Source organism: Urocitellus parryii, chromosome 8 (assembly GCF_045843805.1).
Source record: "Urocitellus parryii isolate mUroPar1 chromosome 8, mUroPar1.hap1, whole genome shotgun sequence".
Lineage (NCBI taxonomy): Eukaryota > Metazoa > Chordata > Mammalia > Rodentia > Sciuridae > Urocitellus > Urocitellus parryii.
This window is the reverse complement of record NC_135538.1, coordinates 71,076,179-71,094,850: the sequence shown is the minus strand read 5'-3', so window position 1 is coordinate 71,094,850 and position 18,672 is coordinate 71,076,179. Positions and strand designations below refer to the sequence as shown.

Here is an 18,672-nt window from a genome sequence, read left to right as displayed (position 1 = left end):
ATAATGTAGGTGTCCTCTGATAACCTAAACGTATTTCTAAAACCTTCAATGGCTTTTCTTTAACAATATGAATATAAAGTATCTTAGATTTAGAAATAGAGTAATTTAATATAAATACAATTGCTAAATCCATAGTGTTTATGTTAGAAAATGCTGGTATGATAAATAGGCATTTACAAAAAAAAAAAAAGGTGGGGGGACTTAAATTGCTATTGCACAGTAAAATGCATTCCTATGATTAAGATATTTTTAAACAAAGATTATAAATAACAAGTACCAACATATCAAAACTAAGATATTAGAAACTAGCACTCTACCATTATATGTAGCTTTGCAAAAATCTTGTAATTGTTCTTACTATCCCTTTATTCAATACCTGGAAGTCTAATTTTCTGATGTACACAAAGAATAAAGTGAGCCTATCCCATACCCTCCCCCATATACTCTCCCCTGAGATTCAAAGCTTAATATGAGTTCCATTTTCCAGAGATAAAAGGCGTGCATTAACAATGATGTATCCTAGCTTTCTTCTTCTTATAATAAATTACCATATTTATATTTTGAAGCTGTCATATGCTACAGGATATTAAATATCCTCTCATCATAATTAACTCTTTACACCAAATTAAACAGCCCGATTCAAAAACAGACTATGAAAGTTAAGGAATATGGTTCTATTACTAATAATTTCACAATTATTTTAATAATTAGAGCTATTAAATTTATTCATGATTTTAATTTAGAAATGCACAGTGGCTAAAAGCTGAAATCTTTCTTCCCTTTATTCTTAAAAAAAAAATAAGAATTTGAAATTAGAGTGTTTAGCAATATATACATAGAGTAACTTCATAAATACTTTAGGGCAAATTCTAATATAGCAAACTGTACTAACAGATTATTTCAAAATTCCACCCTCATTTTACTAGGGCTTAGTCACATTTTCATTATAAATAATTATTTCTGCAGTAGACTAATATAAAGTCATAGGAAATATTCTATCCCTTTAATCATGTTCAAAATATAAAATTAGATAGAATATGTTTTTAGGAATTTTACCTGAAATAATTTTTTTTAAATTGTCTTTAGCTTGCCAGACTCCAGGTTTACCAACTAACATTCAACATACCACACTGCTATATTACCAACTGATTTCATAAAAAGAAACAGTCATCTATCACACATGCACAGTTGCATTGAAAATGTGTAAATTGGTCCTTGAGGATCAAATACTTGGTATGTCCCAAAGCCCAGGAATCTTAGAGGCTGATAGTTCTGGTCATTACCTACCAAAGTAAAACAAAAAGGCTTCAGATGAAAGGATAAGCAAAGAAACACCAAACAAATCACACACACACAAAAAAAAAAAAAGCAGAAGAGGTGATATAATGTAAGACTAGGGAGAATTTAGGATTAAAGGAGAGAAAAGTAATAAAAAAGTACTAATATAATAGCAAAATGTGATCTGGGGTCAGAAATATTCATTAAAATTGGTATAAATCAAACAACATAACATCTAAATACAATAACATTATATATACAAAGAATATTTGATTATAGTTCCAGGCTTCAACATTTCTTATATGGGGTGGAACTAGTAAAGGGAATAAATAAATTGACTAATACAATAAAAACCCTAATTTAATAAATACACAGAAAATGCTATATTCCCTAAGTAGCAAAAATACCTGTATAGCTATTGATATGTGTAAAGAACATCTAGAAAAGTTAATAGATGATGCCAAGGACAGGATCAACAAATTTTTTAAATAAATTTTACATGCTAGATTTTTTATTAAAATTAAGTAACAATAAAAATAAATCACAAACAGTAACAAAATAAGCCCAGACAGTCCAGTTATAACACAGGATTTCAAGAATATTTAAAATCTGATGAGCCAATCACAAAGTCCACCTATCACAAGTTAATCCTAAACCCCTTTTGGAATTTTCATGTACCAACTATCTTTACATATTTAAGTAACAGACTTAGTCAATCTCCATCTGTCAATATAAACATTATTTTATGTTAGGTTCCAGTATCCTAAACGTCAGACAAATGTTTATTCAAGTGACTTAAAACATTTCAACACTATTTTTAAAAAGATTTCAAATCTATCTCTTTTTTCTTTTACTATACCTCAAATTCAATTATCTCAAATTGTTCTTGCTAACTTGATACTCTTTACTCTATACAGTATCATTAAAAAGGTCAAGATGCTCCCTCCTCATAAGGGAGAGGAAAACAAAAAGCGTTTATATGATTAATGTTCAGCAAAAGTGTTTATTAATTGTTCTATAATAATTAAAAGTCTGTTTGATAAGAAATCACCAAAATAATTTTATAACAGTGCTGTGGTAATTATGATTCAGAAAATTGTGATTCAATTTAGAAAATAATCACTAAATATACTTTAGTGCTTGGTACACAGGAAGGAAAAAAATGAACAAATGCTCAATAAAGAAAGGGATAGCAAAGAGTAGGGAAGTATCTCAAAGATATTATACTTCTCAGAGATAATATATTTTTATTTCGACCCCCTGAAATTGTATGTTATGTGTATTCATTTCTCAGATTTTCTTCATGACCCTGACATATTTGCATAATATAGATTCCTTTAAAAAAATCCAGAATTCCACATTCGATATCTTTTTGTTCCTTCATTAAAGCTATACATCCACAGTCAGAATACTAGGTGACTGAAACAATATCCATTTTATTCTCACTTCTAATTTAATTTTTTAAATATTTTTTAGTTGTAGATGGGCACAATATCTTTATTTATTTTAATGTAGTGCTGAGGATCAAACCCAGTATCTCCCAGCATGAGGCAAACGCTCTGCTATGGAGCTACAGCCCCCTAACTTAATTTTGATAAGTAACTGTATAGTTACTATTTTTCCCTTTGCAGATTATAAGTAATCCACAGACAGATATTTTTAAACTATGAAATTATTCTATTTCTCAGAAAAATTTCTCTCCTAGACTTAGTATCATCCACTGATTATTTTTGCTGGAATCAAACTTTACTCTGAAGTTGACAAAATGATTCTCTCAGGACTCCCTCCATATTTACTAATCAGCATTCTACTAAAACTACTTCTTATTCTCATTTACAAACTCTATGAACTCATGGATCCTGTTTTTATCATAGCTTATAATTCATTACTGTCCTTTTGATGCTCAAATTATCATAGATTTGACAAGAGAGTCCGTTCAAGCTCCATCAAGTATGGGCCCTTTAAATTCTGCATCTTTTTGACATGCTTTAACATATCCTCCCTATCCAGCACTAAAAATAGGTCATTTCTCCCAGGATATCTGGCTCTTTTCAGTGAGGGATGGTATTAGACACCAACATTATGGGTGACAGGTGTGCTCATTATTTCTAGGGTATCTTAGACTATCTCAGTAGACAGAGCTAAGAAATGTGTGTGAATGTGTATCACCCAGTACATAAACGAATCCACATTTTATATGTATTTGAATACATGGCTATGTGTATGTACACACACACACACAAGTATGTGTATATATATTTATATACATATTTAATAATTTAAATTTTTAATCCATCCCATAGGGTTCTTCACTATCTTCCTCCATCTAATATTTGTATCTTCTTCCTTCCTTGTTGCAGATGCTCAACAATCTCTCTACTCATTTTTTTCAATCCCATAACATTTCTAAAATAGTTTGTAGAGTTTCCAAACCATTTAAAAAAAATGAACAACAACAACAAAAAAACTACTAACAAAGTTCTAAATTTGCTTTCCATTCTTCTCATCCCATCCCCTTAAGAAGCTCTACAAATATTGTGTTCCTAAATTACCTGGATTAGTTCCCCAATAACCTTCAATGTGAAGTAAGAAATTAAGTAGCATTTAATCTATAAGATTCCACAGAGATATCTAATAGATAATAAAATTCTCATAACAAAAACAAAAGGTAAATTAAGAGACTGCAATTAAGAAAAACATGCATTGAGAACAAATAACACAAGCAAAAGGCTCTCGATATAAAGAACAGTGTTAAAATTAATAAATAAGAAAAATTTTATAGACCTAAATGATGAAAAAAATATTGATTTCTCTTTCATAAATTAACAAGTGAAAATATCAAAAGCAGAAAACTACATTCTCTTTTCTCCTACTAGTTATTTATAGGCACTTTCATTATGATATTGGCTTTTAGTAGGTGGCCTGGAAATGATTTTTCTCTAAGAAGTAGGGAGGATGAAACAAAAAGGTTAACAGAAATCAATAATACTCTAGAGATATCCAGGCTGCAGAACTAAAAAGAAGTTAGCCACAGACCCTACTTTCCTCTCCTACGCTATATCAGAAATAAAACATTATCAAGAATATTCAGGATAGTAACCATTCAAAGACTGAAAGTCATGAGGCATTATTCTTCAAAAATGCTTGGGTGATGAGAACATTTTCAAATAAGAAAGCAGTTACTGGGGCTGGGGTTGTGGCTCAGCAGTAGAGCACTTGCCTGACAAGTGTGGGGCCTTGGGGTCAATCCTCAGCACCACATACAAATCAATAAAATAAAGGTATTAAAAAAGAAAGAAAGAAAGAAAAGAGTTACTATGGGTCATTTCCTAAAAGATGAAAGTTACCCATTATTATTCATAGAAATGTACATATGCTATATGCCAAACAGCATAAGTCACTAAGTATATTACATACTAATACTGATTATATTGAGTTTTTATCTCTAATTTCAATTCTTCAAATATTTTTAAGTGAAATAAGTGGATCAAGATCCCATTTCAAAATGGAAGAGGGAAGAACTTTCTGAGCAAAGTAATAAAAGCTTTTCACCCCCACAGTTTACTAACTATATTATTGCTGACTTAATCCTTTTTATATAAGAATATTTTTGAACATTCTCAATATATTTACCATTATAATTTCTTTCTTTTTTTTTAAATAAACATAAGCAAGACGAAAAAAATTCTAGTCAGCAGATTAACAGGACTTTTTCAATAGCAAGTAAAGCAGAGCCAGTTAATCCATTCTACACATTCCACTGAGCTGCTATGAAGCTAGCACTTCTCATCTTCAAATGCACAGACCTTAACTGGCTAACAAACCTAAGCCCCTTTGATAGAAGGGGTCCAGATCCCCTTGCAGAGAAATACCCTACAACACTATCACAAGTGTATACTATAAACTGCAGTTGGCAAACTATAGTTCCCCAGGTGTGAAATCAGCTATTGTAAATAAAGCTTCATTGTAACATAGACAGGTTCATTCATCCACATACTGCCTATGTTCAATTTTGCATTACAATGGCAAAATGGAGTGGCTGAGACAGAGACTGTAATGAACCGCAAACCCTAAAATATTTACTATTTGGCTTTTTACAGAAAAAAAAAATGCTAACACTTAACTATAAGTCTTCCAACTATCTTCCAAAGGACTGTCAGCATTTGCTAGGGTGACTGTGCACTGGAAAAAAAAAAAATGCCCAGACCACTTGGAAAATTACAGGACACTCACTTTAAACAATTAGTCAGAAACACACAATGCCCTCATGATCCATCAATTAAATAGAGAACTAGACTATTTGGGTGATAATTGTGTTTCTGGCTGAAAAAATAAAATTCTGTCATTTGCAAAAAACATGGATAGAACTGGAATCATTATGTTAAGTGAAATAAGCCAGGCACAAAAAGACAAGTATTATGAGATCTAACTCATACACAGAGTATAAAAAAGTTATCTCATACAAGTTGAGAAGAGAAGACTCATTATCAGAAGCTGGGAGAGTGGAGATGAAGAAAAAACAAAGAGATTGATCAAAGAGAACTAAATTACAATTATATGGAAGGAAGAAATTCTGGTGTGCTATGTTTTTTGTCCTTGTTTTTTTCAAAAAGCAAAAGTGAAAACTGAATGGTTTCACTATAGAGAAATAATAAATGTTTAAAGAGATAGAAGTTTGACCTGATTTAAACATTACACAATGTAAAGCCATACCATAACATCACATGGCACCCATAAATAAGTATAATTTTTGTTCTTATGTATCAGTTAAAAGTAGTTTAAATAAATTCCAAGAACAAATCTAAGTGGACAAGGATCTTCATAAATACAATCTTGGTTATTTTTCTGTTGATGGATATACTGGGGAGAAATACTTGGCAACTGAAAGAATTTTCACTGTGGCTCTCTGACCCATTGAGTAAGAGTCATTATTCTAGAAAAGGCCAAATGAAAGTCCCTACAACTTGCCCTCTCCACCAGAAGAACCCAAGGGAAATACAGAGACAAGTGCCACCCTCAAAGACTTAGAATAATTATGAATTATCATAAATTTAATCCGGTTGTTATACCAACTGCAGTTGCTATTCCAGATGTGCTATCTTTAATGAAGCAAATAAACAAAACCTCTTTGATTATATACAACCACAAAATGACAAATACTTTTATTTCTATACCAATCTGAAGTACTATCAGAAGATATCTGCTTTTGCCTGGCATGACCAACATTATATCTCACAGCCATAGTATATGGCTCTTCTGTTTTCTGCCAAAGGATAATATAAAGAGACAGTGATCTTTTTTAAATTAATAATGACAAATACATATTTAATATTCATTGTGAAGCATGCAAAAATCTTAAATGTTTTACATGCATTATTTTATTAAACTCCAACAGGAGGTAGGCTCTACAATTATCCATATTATAGAGTTCTAGAAACATAAGCAATAGAGAGACTACGTTAACTTGATTAATAGTGGCAGATTTGGAATTGAAATGCAGGTGGTATAAATCCAGAGCCCCTTTGCTTAAGAAGATCTACACTAGTGTGATGGATAGAAGAGCTACTTTGTCTACACAATAACCATTTGTCAGTTGGCAGATATACGAGTTGTTTACATCTTCTGACTATTATAAATAATGTTGCTAAGAAGAATCATGGATTATCATTTCTCTTGGGTATACATACCCTGAAAGTAGAATTAATTGGGTCTCTAGCATTCTGAGGAACTACCAAACTGCAGGCCAAAGTGTAGCAATTACAATCTTAATATCAATATTTCTCCACATTCTCATCACCACTTGTTACTGTCTTTTTCAGAGACACTGGTCTCTTTTTAACCACCATTTTAAATTCATGAGTCAAAAATACATGCATTTCAAAAGGGAAAAATTAACAAAGATTGGCATCAAATAGGAAACCGTTCACATAGGAAGCTGAACTTATGTGGTACACCAGTAACAGATAAAACTGCAGGAGTGACATGAAAGAAATATGGACTTTTAAACCTATTTCAATTAAAACAAAAATAATAGCAAACATTGAAATGTTTTATCATGTGCCAGGTTCTATTCTAGATATTTTACATATTTAATTCTCAGAAAACTCTTATGAGGCTGATTTCTATTTGATGATGAAGAACCTGAGGCACAAAAACAGGTAATAAGAGATTGAGTTTACTACAAATCAATATTTACCCAACATTTAAATCAGAGAAACTATTTTGGAAACTGCCCCCCAAATCATTCATACATGTGGGTATTAATGTGTTATCTACCCATTCCCATCAATAGTTGAAACTTATCTATTCCTATGTTAAAATCAGACCATGAATGCAAAATACCTATTTAGGGGCCCCGGAAAATTATTCTCTACCAATTTTTTATTTTATTTTATTTTATTTTGGCCATTAAGTCTCAATCAATAATTAAGTTCTGAACAATTAGGATGTAAAGATGTAAAATATTAAATACCCTATTTTTGGAAAACTAGTATCCATATGCCTAGTTAAAGCCCTTTCGTTACTTAGAATTCAATACATTGCATAGTATCCTTTCTTTGAGAATTTTTGCTCTCTTAAGAGACTAATCTTATGGAGTCTCAATTCCTATAACAGATAACATCCTTTTTTTTTAACCTTCTTCCACCTTTACTGAGGTATACATGACAAATAAATATTATTTATAGTGCACAGTGTGATTTTTTAATATTCAATACATTGTGAAATGAGAAATGGTGACCACAATAAGGCTAATTATCATTCCTATCACCTCACACAGTTGTGTGTGTGTGTGTGTGTGTGTGTGTTGAGAACACTTAAACTCTACCTTTTAAGTAAATTTCAAGTATACAGTGCAGCAATATTAACTATAGTTACCATAGTATACATTAGATCTCAAATTATTCATTCCACATAACTGAAACATTAAGCCCTTTGATCAGCATATCCTGATTTTCACAATACCCAGCCCCTGTCAAAGACCATTCTTCTTTCTACTTCGACGAGTTAGACTTTTTAGATTCCACATACAAATAAGATCATGCAGTATCCATCTATCTGTGTTTATTTCATTTAGCATACTTTCCTCCAGGGTCATACATATTATTGCAAATGATAGGATTTTCTTTCTTTTAATACTGAATATAATTTTTTATTCATTTGTCTTTCCTTTGTTCCACATTTCAGCTATGATAAATAATGCTGAAATAAACATGGGTGTACGGATCTCCAAATTATTGATGGTGTTTCCTATGGATATATTCATATAAGATTGCTGGATGATATGGTTATTTTATTTTATTGGGAGATCTCCATACCATTTTCCATAGTAACTATGCAATTCACACTCCCACTAATAGTGCCCAGAAGTTAGGAGTTCCTTGTTCTCCACATCCTCTCTTATACTTGTTATCTCTTATTTTAAAAAGTATATCCTTTCTTTCACTATCTACAAAAGGCATACCTGTTTTACATTTGATAGGTAAAATGAATTTCATGGCATACATTGGTAAACTGTAATCTCTTTGCTACTGTTATCATTCACTTTTTTATGATCTCTCCTTACGATTAAGCATTTTTCATTTTGTTGAATTTACTTAAATGTCTTAAAAATTTTAGAACAAAGTAAAATAAACAATTTGAAAATGCAATGAACATATTCATGCTGAAACATCTTTTATTCTAAAACAGCAACTACAAAGGAGGCATTCTAATAAATGAAAAAATTAACTCCTAACATCATAAAAAATCTTAATGTCAACATGAAAACTTTACCCTAACTAAAGTATGAATAAATGTTTGCTGTGCATATGCAAGTATATGTAAATTACTTATATGTAAACTATAGAACTAGTAAACCATTTGAAGTAATATCTTTTCAAAGTAAAAAAATACTTATTTCAATAAATCTTATCATAATCCCTATGATCACCTTACATTTATTGGTAGGATTAAGTTTATTTTTAATATCACTGGTAGCCATTTAAAATTAAAAAGGATTTTTAAGGCTAAAAGCGAAATTTAAAGGTTGCTACAAAATGTTAGTCACTGTAGGTCAAAGAATGAATTATCTTTAAAAATAAGATAGATGTACACGTGAAATAGAAAATATTTCACATTCTTTTTAAACATATTGCAAAATACCCTAGAAATAAAGAAGCCTTAGATTATTATTTCATGCAAAAATGACAGGTTGGGAGAAAGTATTGGTAAGGGGAATACTTACCCTTCTCCTCCCATTCTTGTTATCTTTAAGCGAAAATCTACAGAATTCAGACTCGGGGGTTTCCATTTCAAAATATCATCGCATCGACCAGGCTTATATTTCTAAAGTGAATTAAAATGATGATAATAATTAGTAACAAGCTAAAAATTCAAAATTCAATTTATTAAATATAACATTACTTTTATTAATAAGCAAAATTACTTCTTTTCTGAACATGATTTTTTTATCTTCTACCAACAAATGAGAATAAATATATCCCTCCTTTCTGATGGCCCTTCTTCTTTTCCTACCAAAGATACAGACCCTTCCTTATGAAAGTCGAGAAAAATAAAACCAGCTTTTCAATCTAATCTTTCTATGGCTTAAAGAAAGTTTGACAATTTTTTTAAAAACTTATTTTTCTTTATTCATATTTACTGAGGGATAAATTACAATGAGCAAAATTAGGCAATGAATTTTAACAAAGAGATACAGCCATATAACTATCACCAAAATCATAACATGGAACATTTCAGTGACCCAAAAGTTGCATCCCGACATTTGCAGTCAATTCTCTCTCCTTAATTTTTCATAACGATGACCTGCTGTCTATCACTATAGTTGTGTGGCTCCTCAGAAATGCATAGCAACAACATAAGGTTTTTGAGATACAGTTATGCTGGTTATGTATTAGGAGTTTGTTCCTTTTTATTGCTGAGTAAGATTCCTTTGTATACATATAACACCAATTGCTTATGCATTTACAGTTTGATGGATATCTGGATTGCTCACAGTTTTTGTCTATCATGAATAATGCTAGTCAACATATATACACGTTTTCATAACTCCTAGATCAATACCTAGAAGAATGGAATGATAGTATCATGTAGTAAATGCATGTTTTACTTTGTAAAAAAATCATCACACTATTTTCCAGCAAGGCTGTAATGTTTTCCACTCCAACCAGCTATGTATGTTGGTCAGCCTGTTCAACATCTACCCTATGACTAGGCATTGTCAGTCTTTTCAATTTTAACCATTTTCATAATTTGCGTTTCTCTAACAATTAAAAAATGTTGAAGATTTTTCATTTACTTAGTGTTCAGATCTTTTATTCCTATTTTTACTGAGCTGTTTGTTTCGTCATTGACTTGTAAGAAGAGTTGTTTATATATTTTTCACCTATGTATTACAAATATTTTCTACCAGTCTTTGGACAGTCTTTTCATTTTCTTAACAATTTCTTTTGAAGAGCAAAGTTTTTTTTTAATTTTAATGAGGTCAAAATTAGCCATTGTTTTTAAAAATATATTTTATCTTTATTTTATTTATTTATTTTTTTAATGTGGTGCTGAGGATCGAAGCCAGCGCCTCACACATGCTAGGCGAGCGCTCTACCGCTGAGCCACAACCCCAACCCCCCTAAATATTAGCCATTTTAAAATTACATAATCTGCAAGTTTTTGTGTCCTGTTTAAGGAATCCATTTCTAATCTAAAGTCACTAGAATTTTCCCTACTGTGTCTTCGTAGAGAACTTTCATAGTTTTAGCTCTTATTTTTAGGTAGATGATTCATTTCAAGTTTACTTATTTATATGGTGTGATGTAAAGGCTTAGTTCACCGTTCAGCAGATGAATATTAAATTAATCTAGCACAATTTGTTACAAAGATTGTCTTTTCCTCATTGAATTGTCTTGGCACCTTGATCAAACATCAGTTGTTAGAAATATAAGTATATTTTTGTCCTCACTAATCTGTGGCATTGACATATATGCCTTTCTTTCTGCTAATAGCACAGTCTCAACTTATAAATTTTGAAAACAAGTTGTACAAATCCTCAAAACTTTTTTTCTTTTTCAAAACACTTTTAGCTAATGTGACATTTTATTTTCACATGAATTTTTAAGTCAGCTTGTCAATTTCTATGAAAAATAACCTTACTGGGAATTTAATCAGGATTGTATTAAATCAATAGATTAAGGGGAAAAAAAGATAACTTTACACTGCATCTTATGATTAATAAGTACTAAAAGTCTCTGCACTTATTTAAGTCTCCTTAAGTGAACCTCGGTAATGTTCTATAGTTTTCAGTATACAGGTCTTGTACAGCTTTTACTAAAACACATCTCAAAGAATATTTTTGGTGATATTATCCATGCAAAAACTTGACTTAGTATCTATATACCAGCAATAAAAATCCAAAAAGAAAATTGACAATAGCTTCTAAAAGAACAAAATATACAGGGATATATTTAACCTAGAAAGTGAATGATCCATATAGCAAAAACTATAAAACATTGATAAGAGAAGTTACATAAGGAATAAAAATGGAAAGAGACCACATATTCATAGATAAAAAGACTTAATATTGCTATGATGTCAGTACTACTTAGGGACCATTTATATCAGAGTCAATGCATTTCCTATCAAAATTCCAACATTTTTCATAGGAATGAAAATACCAAACTTCAAAATCACAAGGTATCCTGAAGAGCTGAAATGATCTTTTATTTATTTATTTATTTTGAGAGAGAGAGAGAGAGAGAGAGAGAGAGAGAGAATTTTTTTAATATTTATTTTTCAGTTTTCGGTGGACATATCTTTTTATTTTATGTGGTGCTGAGAATGGAACCCAGCGCCCCGCGCATGCCAGCCAAGCGTGTTACCGCTTGAGCCACATCCCCAGCCCTGATCTTTTAAAAAGAACAAAAATATTCTCACTTTCTACTTCCAAAACTTACTCAAAAGCTACAGTAATCAAAGCAATACAATACTAGCAAAAGGATAGACACAAAGACCAATGAAATAGAATTAGAGTACAGAAATAAACCTATATATCCATAGGCAAATGATGTTTTACAAGGGCACCAAGTCCATTCAATGAGGGAAGAATACTCTCTTCCAGAGAGTGCTGGGCAGTGGGATTTCCACATGTAAAACATTAAAGACAGACTCCACAGTATATACAAAAATTAACTAAAAATGAATCCAAAACCTAAATATAATGGCATACATAAGTCTTTCCACACATATGAGGAAAATACAGGAGTAAATCTTCTTCTTTTTTTTTTTTTTTAAAGAGAGAGAGAGGAGAGCGGAGAGAGGAGAGAGGAGGGAGGGAGGGAGGGAAAGAGAGAGAGAGAATTTTTTTTTAATATTTATGTTTTAGTTTTCGGCAGACACAACATCTTTATTTGTATGTGGTGCTGAGGATCGAACCCAGGCCGCACGCATGCCAGGCAAGCACGTTACCGCTTGAGCCACATCCCCAGCCCAGGAGTAAATCTTCTTGACCTTGGATTTTGGAATGGATTTAGACTGGGTTTCAGAAGCATGGACAACTTTAAAGTCCAGCACAGTGGTGCACAACTGTAAATCCTAGCTACTTAGAAGACTAAGATAGGAAAATTTAAAGTTGGAGTCCAGCCTGGGCAACTTCACAATATCCATCTCAGTAAAAATTTTTCAAGTCTGGGAATGTAGCTTGCCCAGCATGCATGAAATCCTGAGTTCAATCACCAGTAAAAAATAAACAAATAAATAAATAAAACTTTTGTGCATCACAGGACACTACCAAGATAGTGAAAAGAGAGCCCACATGATGGAAGAAAATGTTTGCGAATTATATATCTGAAAAGGGTTTAATGTCCAGAATATATAAAGAACTTCCACAGTTCAACAACAATAAGACCAATAACCCAACCTAAAATGTCAAAGGACTTGAATAAACACTTCTCAACAGATATACACAAATGAAAATAAAATACAATATAGTTAGTCATTAAGGAAAAGCAAGACAAAGCCAAAATAAAATGACATTTCACATATCTATAAAGGTGGCTAAAATAAAAAACACAGAAATTAACAAATAATGGTGAGGCTGTAGGGAAATTGCAATCTGTGTACACTGTTGGAAGAAATGCAAAATGATGCAGTCACTATGGACATCAGCTTGTCAATTCGAAAATACAAGATAGAGAATTACCCTCTGACACTGCAGTACCATATGACACTGGAGTTCTACTCCTACCTACATACTCCAACAAACTGAAAAGTTTCTCAAATAGATACTTATACTTATATGAACTCTATGTTCACTGCAGCATCATTCTCAAAAGTCAAAAGGTAAAAATAACTATAAAGTTTCTACCAACAGAAGAATGAATTTAAAAAGGGAGCATATACATACAATGAACTATTATTATTCAGCCACGAAACAGAATGAAATTCTGACACATGCTACAAAATGGACGAACCTTAAGAGCAATATGCTCGAAATAAGTCAAACACAAAATAATATTGTATTATTCCACTTATAAGAAAAAACTAAAGTAGACAAAATCATAGTAACAGAAAGTGGATTAGAGGCTCCCTGGGATAGAGGTAGAAAATACGGGAAGTCGATGTTTAATGATTACATATTCCTGTTTATTGTGATTAAGAGTTTTGAAAACAGAGTGGAGATAGTTTCACAACAAAGCCATTTATGTGATTATTTATTGTGCTCTTATTATTGACTTCATATATACATAAAATGTAAACATGAATAAATTATAATAATAATATATTTATATTCAGTTTATGGTTAACCTAATTGGAATGCATTTATTCAACTAAATCAAAACTTACTTGAATGGATTTTATTGTAAATACTAATAACTGTAATACATGGTATTTTTGTATACATAGTGAAACTATTACAATCAAATTAACATATACATTTCCTCACATAGTTAGCACATATGTGTGCATAAAACAGTATGTAAAATCTATTCTCTCAGCAAATTTCCAGTACACAACACAATATTATTAACTACAAATTGTACAGCTGTACATAGATCTTCAGGCTTATTCATCTTATATAATTGCAACTTTGTGCCCTTTGACTAGTCCCTCATTCCTGGCCCATGATAATCACTGTTCTACACTATTTCTATGAAATTGACTTTTATTATTTCTTACATACAACACAGTAGGAGTGCATTAGATTCACACTTTTTTCTGTATTACAATTCTTTTTTTTTAAGTGTTGATGAATCTTTATTTTATTTATTTGTATGTGCTGCTGAGAATCGAACCCAGTGCCTCACACATGCTAGGCAAGTGCACTACCACTGAGCCACAACCCCAGCCCCCATTACAATTCTTAATACACTTTTATACAATTTATCAAATCTCTGTATATAAGGTATGTTGACACCAAATTCACATCTTCATACGTAAATTTTGTATAATGATGACTGTCTTCTTCCACTATCCTTGCTATTCCCATTCTCCCTCCTTTTCCCTCCCACGCCTATTCCCTGTCTCGAGGTAATTTTCCACCCATGCTCTCCCTCCCTACCCGACTTTGAGTCACCTCCCTTATATCAGAGAAAACATTCAGCATTTGTTTTTTTGGGGGATTGGCTAACTTCACTTAGCATAATCTTCTCTAATGCCATCCATTTCCCTGCAATGGATTAAGATTTCACACAGAATTGAGATCATGCAGTCTTTTGTTTTATATGCTGGGCTTATTTCACATAGCAAAATGGTCTCAGGTTCCATCCAAATTGTCACAAATGGCAGGTGTCCTTTTTTTAAACTTGAATAATTTCCATCTTATATATATGCCACAATTTATCTATTCACCCACTAAAGGACCTTGATATGTTTCTATATCTTGGATATTACACATAATGCTACAGTGAACCCTGGGAGCACATATATCTTTATAAAGGTGCTTATATCATTTTTTTGGTACATACCTAGAAGTGGGATTGCTGGGTCATACAGTAGCTCTACTACTAATTGCTCACAAAATGTTCACACTGCTTCCCATCACGACTATAACAATTCACATTCAACAACATTGTGCAAGTGCAAGGGCTCCCTTTTCTCCCTATCTTCATCAACACTTGTTATCTCTCATCTTCTATTCAAGTACTTTTTGATACTTTGGAGGATTTTTGTTTGTTTAGTTGGTTGTTTGCTAATGAGTTGAGGTCCTTATAGTGTACAGTTGATACTAACCCCTAATCAGATATATAGTTTGAAAATATTTTCTCTCAATGATAGGCAGCCTTTTCATTATGTTGATTGTTTCCTTTGCTCTGTTGAAGCTTTTTAGTTTGAGGTAAGTCTACTAGTCTATTTTTCTTTTTGTTACTCGAACTTGGTCATTTGGTATTCAAAAAACCATTGCGAAGATGAAAAAGTCAAAAAGCTTTTCCTCTATGTTTGCTACTAGCTTTACAGTTCCAGGTCTTAATATTTTGGTCTTTAATTTAATTTTTGTTGATTTTCAATATGGTATAAGAGTCCAATATCATTCTTTTGTATGTGGATATTCAGTTTTCCCAATGCCATTTATTGAGAAATTACTTTTTGTCCAGTGTATTCCTGGTGTCCTCTTCAAAAATTAAGTTGACTGGGGGCTGAAAGTGTAGCTCAGTGGTAGAACATGACACACTTTTAAAAGGCCCAAGTTCAATCCCAATAAAAACAACAAGAAAAACTCAGTTGACCATAGACACTTAGGTTTATTTCTGGACTCTATATTCTGGTCCATTGGTCTATGTGTTTGCTCTCACATCAGGACCACACTATTCTGATTAACAGAGATTGATAAAATTACATGAAATCAGGAAGTGTGATGCCTCCAATTTTATTCTTCTCAAAACTGCCTTGGCTATACAGGGTCTTTTGTAGTTCCAGATAAATTACAGAACTGTTTTTTCTAGTTCTATGGAAAATGCTATTAGTATTTTTATTAGGATAATGTAAATTTGTATATAGTTCTGGGTAGTATGGAAAAACAAAGTAAATTTTTAAAAAACATAGAAAAATGTAGGATCTACTAAAGGAAAAGCAAATATGTCAATTCAGCAAGGACATTATGGAATTAGGGACATATTAAGAAAAAGATAGGAAGAAAAAGCTGCTAATGAATGTCCTCCTTAATATTATTTTTAAATGTGAAAATCAAATTGCTTTTCTAAAATCTAACCAATTTTTATAAATTTGAGAAAAACTGCAAAAAACCTAGTCATAGGATCACCAATTTCAAAGAGAAGTCCACATGACAACTGAATATAACTTCAGTTTTGCTACACCTTTTATATGTAGCATATTTAAGAATATGTATTATGTTCCCCTGGGTCTTATGTTTAAACATGAATGAAAATAAAATAAGATATATAATTTTTCAACAGAAATTTTTGTCCATAACAGACTCATTAGGTAACACATATAATTCTAGATGATCACAAATAAATATCTCTAAACTTCCTTTAAATGTAAATTGCTTAAAATGTGAAATCTGAAAAATTTTCCTGTCGATCCATTAATGAGAAGAATCTGATAAAAATTTAACCATATTCCTAATAAGACATATTACAGATCTTTTAGTAAAGTAGCTCAATATGGTAATAAGGGTTCAAAAAGAGTAAGGGAGAAAGAAGTATTAGCAAAGTAAAATGGGCTGAAAAAGAAATAATGAGCCTATGTACTTTGAAAAAGGTTATGTCCATCCCTTTCCTAGCCATTCATAGCCTCAGTGACAGGAATTTTATACATACATCATGTACTTCTGTTCCTTATTTATTTATATAAGTGACTATGAGTATAGGATCACTTAGAAAATAGATGCAATCCAAGTTATTGTAATTTAGTAAAGTTTAATGATTGTACGGTTTAAAATTATCTCATAACAGGCAATGTTATCCCTTGAATGTGTCCCTCCAACCCAAAGTTCAGGTGAAACCTCATCTTCAAATTCATAGCTATTTAAAAGTGGGCCTTTTAAGAGGTAAAAAGTAAGATTAGATGAGCCAGGCACAGTGGTGTATGCCTGTAATCCCAGAGGAACAGGAGGCTGAGTGAGGCAGGAGGATCACTAATTCAAATCCAGGCTCAGCGAAAGCCAGGCACTAAACAACTCAGTGAGACCCTGTCTCTAAATAAAATACAAAATAGGGCTGGGGATGTGGCTCAGTGGTCAAGTGCCCCAGAGTTCAATCCCTGGTACCACCCCCCCCCCAAAAAAAAAAGATGAAGTTATCAGGGTGGGGCTCATATAATGGCATTAGTGACTTTAAATAAATGTACACACTCACTCTGTTTCACCATGCAATGTCCTCTGTCATGTTATAATGCAACAAGAAAGCCTTCACCAGGTGTTGGCACTATGCTCATGGACTTTTAGAACTATAAGTCAAATAAACTGCTATTACATATAAACTACCTGTTCTCAGCTATTTTGTTAAGGCAATAGAAAATTGCCCAACTACCTAACAGAAAATTCTAAGAGTATTTAATACATAATTTTATTTGTATAATAAATATCAAATATCATTCATATTCTCCCCTTTAGAAATCAAGACTCAACTTTCTCTAATGAAATTTCAGAGCAATTTTGTGTAAATAAATGAAATGTATGATTTAAAAAATTAGAAAATGGTATCTTAAGTACTAGTTTCCAATTATTAAATGTAGATTCAACAATAACACAGATTCTATGAGTAAAATGTACTGAAATACCTATTAGAATGTGAATTCTACTTTAGCAGAAGTCATATCAACTTGTGCCTATAAAATGAGTGAAAAGCTTAATCAGTACATTATAAAGAAGAAAATAATAAGAGTCTGGGGATGTAGCTCAGTGGTAGAGCATTCACCTAGCATGTGCAAGGCCCTAGTTCAATCACCAGTATGGAAGGAAGAAAGGAAGGGAGGGAGGGAGGCAGGGAAAAAGGGAAGAAAATAAGGGAGGCAGATTTGGAGAATTATAAGACTTGTTATAAAATATCTGCCTATGGTATATTTAAATTTATTTTTAAATAGAATATTTGAAATTATGAAATAAGTTAAATAAGCAATATTTATGAAACAATATATCAATCACTATCAAAAGAATCATATTTATGATCCACAAATAGGGGAAAAGACATTAAATAATGCAAATTTAAGCCTTGAAAACAAATATTTATGATCTATCACTTTGAAACATAGAATCTTGCCAAACTATAAATAAGAACAATAAGCAAGAACAACACAAAATATCCCTTCAAACTACATATTCTAGTGTTTAATTAGTAATGCATTTTAATTTCACTAAATTTGCCAACATAGATTTAGATTAAATTATTATCAAAACTATATTTAACTGATAAAAGCAATACTTAGTTCTATACAAACAAATTGAAT

The 18,672-nt window shown here is 31.7% G+C and overlaps 1 protein-coding gene across 1 annotated transcript in view; it reads right to left on the bottom strand.

The window, feature by feature from the left end:
• Rngtt (RNA guanylyltransferase and 5'-phosphatase) overlaps nucleotides 1–18,672 on the bottom strand; it is a 229,378-nt gene that overhangs the window by 85,751 nt on the left and 124,955 nt on the right. The window contains exon 13 of the mRNA XM_026410973.2: nucleotides 9,503–9,603. Within this exon, the coding sequence (XP_026266758.1) occupies nucleotides 9,503–9,603 (101 nt within the window). The remainder of the gene's footprint in view (nucleotides 1–9,502; nucleotides 9,604–18,672) is intronic.